The 11,299-nt window shown below is 40.5% G+C and overlaps 1 protein-coding gene across 2 annotated transcripts; it reads right to left on the reverse strand.

Annotated features, from left to right (window-relative positions):
• Window positions 1-1,383: 1,383 nt before the first annotated feature.
• On the reverse strand, window positions 1,384-9,286 carry LOC311038428 (annexin A1-like). 2 transcript variants are annotated; one of them, XM_084047953.1, is made up of 12 exons: window positions 9,158-9,286; window positions 8,884-8,971; window positions 7,339-7,444; window positions 6,988-7,082; window positions 6,194-6,307; window positions 5,742-5,832; window positions 5,431-5,567; window positions 5,024-5,117; window positions 4,377-4,472; window positions 3,308-3,366; window positions 1,878-2,000; window positions 1,384-1,591 (listed from the first exon to the last, which is right to left on the reverse strand). In XM_084047953.1, the coding sequence occupies exons 2-12, from the start codon at window positions 8,959-8,961 to the stop codon at window positions 1,529-1,531; spliced, it is 1,056 nt and encodes a 351-aa protein (XP_083904079.1). In that variant the 5' UTR covers window positions 8,962-8,971; window positions 9,158-9,286; the 3' UTR covers window positions 1,384-1,528. The 2 variants fall into 2 exon arrangements, with proteins under 2 accessions (XP_083904079.1, XP_083904078.1); XM_084047952.1 differs by having other exon boundaries at window positions 8,884-9,007; window positions 9,158-9,222.
• Window positions 9,287-11,299: the final 2,013 nt, after the last annotated feature.

Here is an 11,299-nt window from a genome sequence, read left to right on the forward strand (position 1 = left end):
ATAGAGAGACAGTAGGCAACCATTTGCCGATGTTCAAAGGACTTCAGAGCATGATCAAACAGGTGGGGGGATCATTGACCCCCACCTCACATGAACCATCTGCATTCAAATGTGATCCTACAGTATAAGTTGACTGATATGTGACTGTGAAGTTAGTACTGGTAGGGCGTTAGGCTGTGCTGCAGGCCAGGGCTTCTGCCCTGGCTCTATGCTATGATGCTGGTGAATAAATGGTGAATCATGATGGAAACTCTGTGTCCGAGACGTCCCTCTTCTCCTCCACTACTTCTTTTTACATCTACCAGCCGGGTAACCCGCATTTTGGGCCTCTTCTGACACGTCACAAGCCAGCTAAATAAATAGTCTGTCAGCATGACACTAGTACTAGCCTAAACTCCAGTGAGATTTATAGTTTTAAACTCTCTAAAGCAGGGGTTTTCAACTGATTGTGAACCAGGGACCACCACCCTGATTGAGAATCAACCTGGGGACCACTGTTGTGTTGGATGAGATTAGAGCTAAGATTAGTGCTTCGCTAACACTTGCTACTGTATGCATACATTCCATGATACATCCCACTGTTTCTCAACCAGTGGTCCATGGACTACACAGACACATGAAATTATATGGCCACATTTCCTAATAATGACTCCATCAGGCAATCCGTTACACTTCCCCTTCTTGAGATTGTAAGCCCTTTTTCTGTGGAATTTCTTGACCTCCCAGAAACTTCACTTCCCAGAAACCGACAACATTGACATGTCATCATAGGTCACCAGGTCGTTAATATGCACTGTTCCATGGAACAAGAAAGAAACATATTGCAACACACACACACACACACACACACACACACACACACACACACACACACACCCGTCCTGGCTGCACTGACACAGACTGAATGGTTGTTTTTTTCTGTGCACGAATTGTTCGGCCGTGTGCGCGTGGGTGCACGCTACAGGGAACATTATAGGGTTCCTTTGCATTTTAGGGGGAAAAAACAACCAGCAAACCTAAAAGTAACTTGTACTTTTCAGCCTTCCTTGAAATTTACTTGAGTAAAAGTAAAATATTTCTCGAAAATGTACTTGAGTAAGAGTAATAAGTATCAAAGAAATCTAATACTCAAGTAAAGTACAGATCCTCAGAATATGTACTTAAGTACAGTACTCAAGTAAATTTACTCCGTTACTGTCCACCTCTGGGTGTTATACAATTCATATTCCACTTTACTATTTTGCTCCTACAATACATAAGAATGATGCAATTGCTAAATACACAACCTAGTTTGTGATAATTATAGGATCACAATTTGCTCCCATTATAAAATCTGTAAAGATGAGTCATTAGGAAAAAAAATGTCAAATGAGGAAACTTGGCAAGTGTTTGGAACAGCTTTATTATAACATCCAATCTGTAGGACAACATTATGAATACGATTCCTAATATTCGAGGAAAACCAACAGATATTTCATCAGCACCTCAGCTTGCATTAAAGTGAAAAAGACAAAGTTAATACAACTATTTATTCAGGTCCAGATCCACACAATCCCAGCAGGATCGTTTCATAATGTCCCTTGGTATCCGCCTGTCAAACCAAAGGAAACAAGTAATCAATTAGAATACCACAAAGATAACATCACAAAACCACAGAATGTAGCAACACGGCAACAAATCTATTGCTTAACCATGACAGCCATAGAATGAGTAGTGAGATAGTAGTAATTCATCTTGAAATGACATACTGTGCATACATACATACTGGACATAGCATGCATGCAAAGACAGAGAGGCAGACAGACAGACAATGAGACAGATTGTAATTAATCTTGCAAATAGAGACAGACATGTAAAATAGTAGTGTTTCACATTACCAATATGTCCTCCTGTAGAGTTCTTCCATACATGGTCTTGTACTCATCCATGACCTTCTTCAAGTCCACCTCAGAGCGGCTCACCACCACCCTGATGAGAGTCTCATCACATGTACCATGTCCCTGTGAAGAATAGACAGCCCTGGTAAACTACACAGCACAATCTGCAGTGTTCGTTCAACTCCAAAGAGTGTACAAATGGAACCAAAAGGACCCTTACAGCCTCCAAATTGATACATAATAGGCCACAGACCCAATGTGAGAAGATTCTGGGCCAGGGATCCCAAAAAGAAAATCTTTTTGTCATGAGAATATCATTTGTAGAGAGGTTTTCAACTGTCTCTATTCACCCGTTTCTTGGCTGTGTGTTTTCCACTTCCTGTCGGATTTCATTGGATATCATTAGTCATCTGACCGGTTTCATTGGATTTCATTGGATCAAAAGACAGGAAGTGGAACACAGTGAAAAGCCTAGGAAACAGGTGGATACTGTAGGTGGAGAGATGGTGGAGAGAGTGAAACAAACAGTCTCTTATAGACAGGTTTCCTGTTAGTAAACATGAGAGGATATGACCGCGCAGAGGAGGGGGAAGCCTATAGAGGGCGCCATTACCCGCAGCAGCTCTGGTCAAATGTCCATTCATAAAAGAAATGATCTGATTAATCTGATTAAATTATGCAGTTTGTAATACCTTGTTTACTTAATAAAAATAATTTGTCGGAAGTTGGATCCGTTTGTATATAATAGCAGCATTATGCCTATTATGCCTATAATAGCAGAATTATGGCTATCTAACTCCCGAACGTAACAACAGAGTGAACGGCGCAACAATTCGTTTCCCCCCAGCATGCGCAGATTGCGCATTCTGCTCTGTGATGGCGTCGCGCGGAAATCCGTCTATTGGGTTAATTATAGCCGGTGAAATAAAACTGTTCCCAATAACTGGGGAAACGCCCCCAAGGAGTCCTGGGGATATATTGTAGGCCCTATAGGGCAGTGGTTCTCAACCTTTTAAGTCTGCGACCCCCCAAAATAATCATATTTGAACTAGGGACCCTTCCCCACCCTGACAAGCAGTTCCACAGATATATCGTGAAAATAGCCTATCTACAACGTGTTGTGAGCTTGTAGATCGGCTATTTTCAAAATTTTTGCCTCATATTTGAAATTGTCACTTCACTGTCATCAGGGGACCCCCCAAAATCACGTGGGGACCCCCCTGGGGGTCCCGACCCACAGGTTGAGAATCACTGCTATAGGGTATAATAATTGTATACATTCACATTACTACAAAACGGTATAATCAGTACATTGTGCACTGTAGTGAGTAGGAAAGAGTGAGTAGGAGTAAATTGGAGAGTTTGTGAGATTGAACATGACAAGAGCATCAACTCCATTACATCCCACACAAAGAAACAGACAGACATACCTTCATAGACAAATGGAGCTTCTCCGCAAAGAAAGCAGGCTTACTCCAGGCACACTTCACTGTACATCAAAGAAACACAGTTTAGGGGATGGATCACAGAGTAAGAGCGCGTAGCACAGTGACATAAATAAGGCTATAGTCATTTCCACAGCTGACCCAGTTCAAATTGAACCAAAGCACTACAGCATGTCAGGGTTTGAGTTGTAATGTTTTTTTTTAAAGATGAATGATGTGAAGCTGGTTCAGGCAGACAACTCAAGGAGTGACAATTCTTGATCAGCTGATCAGTCACATGCTCACTCCATCTGATTGGGGCGGGCTATTTAAACCTCCCTGCTCACAGCTCATTGTTCTTGCTGCTGCTCGGTCATGCTGCTGCTGCTTTCTTGTGTCATGCTGCTGCTTTCATGTGCTCTGCGCTAGGAAGTTTTTTTTTGTGCTCCCACCACCACCGTAGCATCCACCCGTGGGCGCCGTTTCTATTATGGTGTCAAATTCCATTCCCTGTCAAATCTAATAGCATATAATTTATTATAATTCATGCTTACAAGGCATTAATTAAACTAGACCATACCCGTGGGGGGATGTGCGCACATGATCTGGAAACCCGGGAGCCAGCGAACACAAAAACGCTAATAAAACAGCTGAGATTTTGTGTAATCGGAAAACGGGCTTCGCTGTTAGGTGCACATGGTAATGGTCAATGGCTGTGTGCAAATTCAGATCAATTGAAGAAACGGGCAGAACCAATTGTGGCCTCACCACTACACCACGCACTACACCACTACAGAGGTTTGTCAAATTATAGGAGGATGAGACAGCCGTGATGCCAAATATGCTTATAAATATATGCTCAATAAATATATTTATTCAATCCAAGAGTTGTCTGACTGAAGTGCATAAATAAAACAGAGGGGTGACTCTTTGTTAAATTGTGATATCAAAACATAAATATCAAAATAACATACAGTGTACAATTCCCAAAAGGAAATGCGTCTCTTTCATTCAAAATCCCTTGTACTTATAATTAATATGATTCTGATTGGAATCATTTCAGGAAGAACCTCACCAATGTCAATGAGACAGTCTTCAATGTCTCCTCTCAGCTCCATATCCAAGGCTTTGGGTAAGCTGACATCACTGAGGCCAGCGTATTTCTGGAACGCTAGGAGGTCAAACAGTGCACATTAAGAGCACATTTACTTTTATTTGACAGGAAATTAGACTTTTCAGGGTGTTGAAACAGGCTTGCAATCTTTAATAAGCTGTGACCAGCTCTCGGTTTGCACTTGAACATTTTGGACAGACCTTGCAGGCTTTATACTGTACTAACAGTGTGGTCGTAGCTACAAAAGGAAAATGCCACTGATTGCAGTATGGCAATGATGTAGTCAGACTGATTGATTGATTGATTGATTGAAAGACTAACATCCTGTTACAGGTTTCTCCTGTGGGAGTGTACACCAGGAGTCAGGTACAGTACATACTCTTACCTGAAATTAAAATGGTTATAATATGTTGTATGCAATATATGAGTATGTTGCCATGGTCCATTTTTACAATGCCCTTGAGCCAGACCATGAGAAATCTAGGCTAGTGTGTAAGTTTTGTGACATCTGTTTTCTCAAAATGTTGGAAACTTTTTTGGAGGACAATTTTCACCAATGTTGACATGCCCAAAATAGGGACGCCAGGTAGTGGATGAAGGAACCTTACTTTTAGAGAGCTGAGGACCACTTCGACTCGTGAGGATGTCAATGAAGGCTTGGATATCGGTTCCTTTGGTGTTCTCACCTGCCTCAAACAGAGCCTGTCATAAAATTCATTACAAATTCAGTTAAGATAATACCTTCATTGATCCTGGAAGGGAAATTCAGTTAAGGACCACTCAGTCAATTAAGCATCATCAAACACAATTTGCCAACAGTCTTTTTTAAATAAATGTTCTATCCTGAAGCCAGTAAGCCACACACACACACAAAGTGGGGTCCAGGGACCCTCAGGGTTCCTTTGGTGTTTCTAGACACTGAGGTCTGTAACTGTAGTTATGGGGGTCCTTGAAATTAAATAGTTTGAGAACTACTGCATTAGATGCTAATACTAGTGCCATTACAGTACGGTACCTTTGCATCCCTTTTGGCGAGGTCCAAGTCCACTTCATTATCCTCATCTTTGCTGGCTTTCAGAAGGGCCTGAAGGGCCATTGTGAAGTCTCCACTGGTGTCCGCTTTAATGACGTCCTCCAGCTCCTCCTGGTACACTGATGGAGAGAGAGAGAGAACGCTTCATAGGTTGGAAAGCATACCTTCACTCAGAAATATAACCATTTTACTTTGAAATATACTGTAGGAACCATACCAAGGTGATTTTTGTAGCATGGTAAATTGGGAGCATCAAATATTACAATGTTTAGCGTCCTATATGTAGGCCGTACCTTCTTTAAAAACCCTCTTGATCTCATGGATGTCATGGTTTGGCCTTGATGCAAGAATTTCTACCAAGACATCTTCATTTGTGCCCAGTCCCTGTTGGATAGACAATTATTAGTTTTAAAAAGAAAAAAATAATATGGCATTTGTATTTTCAAAAACAAATTTAAAGAAGAATTCAAATGGTAAAATCAAACATTAAATGCATTCTAAACACTGGTTCAAAAGATGGTGCCGATTTCTGTAACCCAAGTTCCTCATTTAGGGCGCACTAATCATTTTGCTCAACAATTTGATAAGAAACCCATTTACAAAACTCTATTTAACGGCTTGGTTCTTAAAATGATAGGACTCAGACTGGATATGTGGCTATCGAGAGGGAATATTGAACTTGAGACAACGATTTCTGTGAATTGGATATGAAATATTTACATTAATTAAATTACACAAGATGTACCTTTGTGGCTTTCCTGAGACAGTGGGCATCAAAATGAGCAGGTGTCATGAGCAGAGCCAGAACAACATCCTCAAGGTCTGACCTTAGGGCTGACTTCAGGTCATCAGCCAGAGCCTGAAACAGAAACAAGAGCATTTCGGACTAATTAAGTATTCAAAGCACTCAGCGAAGGTATGCAAGAATCATTTATATGTCGTTTAGCATATCTAAGCATACATCTTAAGATATGTCAGAATAGGATTTAGATTGGATTCTATTGGTTAGGTATTAGACTTATAGTAGGTATTTATGTTGTTAGTAGGGCTTAAATTAGTTATGGTATTATTTTTATTTATTTTTAGGCAGTTGTGTATCGTATGTTGTTTTTATATGTGGTATACGGATGGAGCCTCTTGCTAAATCCGGCATGTTTACATCATCAGATCATGTTCAATTGATTGAATTCTTGTATTGAATGTTCATTAAAGTTGTCGTATGATATGTCACTTGCCGAAAATCACAGATTTTTAACAATGCAACAGATTTATTCCGGGTTTTTCTTTGTATAAGAAGAGTAGGCAGGCAGTCAATCACTTATTGCCGTCTCATCAAATGTATTAGGAAAAGTAAGAAAGAGCCAGCAGAGTTCTGTCCAAAACCAAATCATCTGAAACTTATAAAAAGTAGGCAGAATTTCCCAAGGCCTTTTCCATTTTTAAGACCCTAAAAGCTAAAATTCTAATCGGACAACCCACAAAAATCGGGTATTTTGTCAAATGACTATGTGGGGACAGGTTTTGATGACCATGACTCACCTTCCCAGTGGATTCCTCATAGACTGCTTTGATCCTCTGCCTTTGATCATTGCTTCTCTTCACCAGAACGGAAATGATCACATCCTCATCTACTCCTGTGAATGGGAAAATAGGTTGAGTGATGTTGTAGGCTACACGTAGTACGGCTACTACTAGACACTAAAAGACAATATAGTATTTTCCCCCAACTTGGAAAACTGGGGTACAGACTACAGAGATATGAAAATCCAATCCCAAGAACATTTTCACAGCCAAAATAGTGAGGAGCAGCTTGACTCAAGAATGATGTGTCTTTGTTGTCGTTGTCCCCATAGAGTAAACACCAACATTAACGCACTAAGTTCTTCATACCTTTGGTTTCAATGGCTTTCTGCAGGTCTGAGGCATCACTGCTTGCGGAGAAGTGAGGATGCGGAGGAACAGTTCCATAGAACTTAGGCTTCGGCTTACCCTTGCACTGCGAATACATTCAGAAATACACTTGAACACAAAGCTTTTTGCTTTATTATTCTCTGTACTGCAGTTTATTTTAACCACTGGAGCCCCAATTTAAAGTTTCTCGTTTGAGGGTGTCGCGCTGCAAAAAAACAAAAACAGCTCATCTACAAGCTCATGCATTGCGATGTGCTGTGACCTTGTAGATCTGCTATTTTTCGTCATTTCATATATTTCTTAAATCTTTGAAAGTTTTAGAAAACGTGTGCCTAGATAATACACAGAATGGGATATAAGATTATTGAGAATTAAAGACAGTACAAATAGATGAGACAGAAGAAGAAGTGGCACGAAGGCCATAGGTCCGATTCAAATACATGGTCAGCACCCGGTTACGTACACTGACCCCACTATACCGAATCAGGTGCACCAAGATGCACACTGGTAATTGACAAGGGCAATAACTTCACAGAGGCCATGGCCGCCGTGTCCTCCGAGTTTGGCCTTATAAATTATATTGTTGCCGTCAGGGCAGGAACCTCCCATCTCCATATTCTAACCGTTTTCTCGTAAATTAACGCCCTACTTAATCGTACTACCCTGTCACACAAAAGCATCAAAAGTAGCAGAACTTGGCCCGGACGGTTGGCGTAGCGGTCCGGCACCTAGGCTCTAATGTAGCCTGACAGCACATCGAGGGTTCGAGTCCCGTTCCCGACGATCTTTGCTGCATGTCTCTCCCCATCTCTCTCCCCATTTCCTGTCTGCCTCTACTGAAAACGAAATTAAGGCCAAAAATCCCCCCCCCCCCCACATTTTTTGGTTTAAGTAGCAGAACTACAAACTCGGGCTTGTCGATATGCTACTTTTGCCATTTTCATTTGAACAGTTGGACATATGAGGTTCCCACACGGCAGAGAATATGCACTGAGGCCATAGTGGCCTTGATGCCCCGGCCGGGTTGCCCCAGTGACCCAGCTGATTTTAGTTTCTCTCCTCTTTTTAGACACCAGTGTCTTTTTTCTTGAGATTCTGAATTCTTAAACTCCCTTCAAACAAGTCCAGTGACTCTGATTAGTCCAGGGGTGAACTTTGACTCAAGAATTTGTACATATGGTAATTAGTAAATACCAATACATTATTTTGTAAATTCAAATATTTCTATATTTATTTCACTGTTGCATGTGTTATGATATCATTGTATTTGGCCCTCAAAGAATTGGCAACACAAAGGCCAGGTGGCCTTGCCACTAACTGACTAACTGCTGCCAGACACAGGCCACTATCTCTAATTGATTGATATTGATCATACTGTAATCATAGAAAGGGGTTTCCAACAGGTTTCATAGATGTTTGAAACTCATTATAAAACACACGAAGAAGAAAAACACCTAAACTGTATTGTTAGTTTTAACAAATTAACTGTGATGAAATGTGTTCTGTCACTGGTGAACTACTCACCGAGTCCACTCCACATGAGTCCTCATCAGGGTCCCTGTCATGGATAACATTTTTGAAGAATTTCTTGAAGAAAGTCATCTTTGCTTTGCTGTGAATTGAAAACACAGCTGAATAAAGACCCAAACTGTGATTTAAAGAGATTACTTGTCACACACCCCTATTCAACGAGAACAATCCAGCAGATTAAAATAAATATAATTACACCTACTGAAACACTTAATTTCCCCCCAAAATATGGCAAAACTATTAATTCAAATAATAAAACAAAACTCACCTGTTCTGTGAAAGAGAGCAATCTTGTGAATTCTGGTGTCAGTAGACTACTATTTAACACGCCTTGCAGTGGCTCCACCCTTTCTCCAACCAGGGCTTTCTATGGTTGTTTTCAAATGTATTCAAGGCTGGCCAACCCCCTAGCTTGCATTCTCACAATGCCAGCATTCCATCAAGGTGAGATTTCTGCTCCACTTACAGGTTGGGCAACTCGTAACTGTAGACCTGTTTGGCAAAAATTGTAGTTTACTAAACACTGATATCTTATTGTGTATACCTTGGGATTTCTCTCCATGCAACGGGTTGTATGGCAGTCCTATAACTGTATGCTTTGCAAATGCCTTCTACTATTTTTGTCTTTTGTGTCTTAATGTACAGAATGTCCCTCTTTTAAAGGTCTTGTTCGAAAAAGAGATTATTGATCTCAAGTGACTACTACCTAAGTGTATGTATAATACATTTTCCTATTATTGTTGTTCATTTTACTATGCCGCTGCAATGTCTGGGAAGCCGAACAAAAGTAAATTAATGCATCTGTACACAGTATGCAACAGTAAAGAACCGGATGAAATAAATGTATAATAAAATAAGAATTGAAACGATAAAACAAATACCATGGTCGTTCAGTTAAAAAGGTAAAGTTGTTTCTGGGTTCTGTGGCACAGGCGACATGTTCTTTACATCAACATGGACACCTCATTCTGTGGTCTGCAATGATGAGGTCATCACAATTGTGTAATTACATGCCAGAACCTGACAATCAACATTTTTTCCCCTATCCAAACACATGTTTAAAACACCAGACAAACAAACCATCATGCACGAAATTCAAGCAGAGATCGACAACTCACCTGTAAAGAATTTCAGGTTGGTGTTTTCCATCTTTATGTTTTTAAAGATTTTGGGCATCTTTGTGATGCTTGAACAAAAAGGAATATGCTCTCTAAATAAGAGGGTTTCGTTCACTGGTTCTCAAAGTGGGGCCCGGGGATCCCCAGGCGTCCTTGAGGAGGTTCCAGGGGGTCCCCAGCAAATGAAAAACACTACTTTGCCATGTGTTAACAGAAAATACATCATTTTTTACCCATTATTTCCGGTTTACCTTTCGCTGTATTTTGGTGTTTTCACAGTTTGCTTTGGTAGCCCAAAAACATCCCTTCTACCAAAACAAACATAACACCAATTACAATGAGAGGGCAGTGCGTTTCTGCAGGTAAACACCACAACACTACTCCAGTGGCTTATAAGTGGAATATAGTGGAAGAACAGTGGAATATCTCAACTGTTCTTGGCTACAGATTTACTGAGGTGCCCAAAATGTTCAGATACTTATGTTTAGGGAAACCGCTCCAACGGTTTAGCAGATAGAGCCATGTTGGAAGTAGTGCACCGGTTATGGTCATTTTAAAAAGGGCGTGGTCATTTTCGGGTATTTCGTCCCGGATAGAGAATTAGTCACAGTTCCTAAGTTGTTCCCTGCATGGGGTCATATTAGCCAAGAACAGTTGAGATATTCTCTCCTAAATTAAGTGCATACATATCTTAGCCAGGTCCTAGACTATATAGAGGGAAAGTGTGAAATAAATTGGCCAATAGGTCAACAAGTCCACAAATGCAGGTTTTTGCATTTTATTCACCTCCAAAACGTGCAGGTTTATGGACAGTGCAGGCACGGGCAAAGATAATCCAAAATGAAATAACACTGGCCAAAACAAAGCTCCAAATAAAGGAAATGAGGAATAAACACTTGACAGCTAAAGAAATGAAACAAACCAGGAACTTAAGAAACTATAAGAGGATAAATCCTTCTACAAAGGCCCTGGTAGCTCGCCCCTGGATGTTGTTAAGGCTAGCCTCAAGTCAAACTCAACCATACCTCTTGTTCTTCTTTATGGCGGTTGGCTTCCTTAACTAAACTTTGCCTTCACCTGTAGCATGCCTTTTAACCAGGTGAGGCAAACCATCACATAATTAGTAATTGGTAACTCTGTAAACTCAAAGACGGCTAACTAAGCCCATGAGTTATCTTAAACAATTACATAATGAAGTAAGTTACAAGTTCAACAATGTTTCCCAGGCGCTAATTCATTCACAGATTTTTATAATAAAGACAAAACCTAATACCAACATAAACAAACACCCC

The sequence above is a fragment of the Gymnoscopelus microlampas genome, assembly GCF_963454915.1.
Source record: "Gymnoscopelus microlampas genome assembly, chromosome: 21".
NCBI classification, from domain to species: domain Eukaryota; kingdom Metazoa; phylum Chordata; class Actinopteri; order Myctophiformes; family Myctophidae; genus Gymnoscopelus; species Gymnoscopelus microlampas.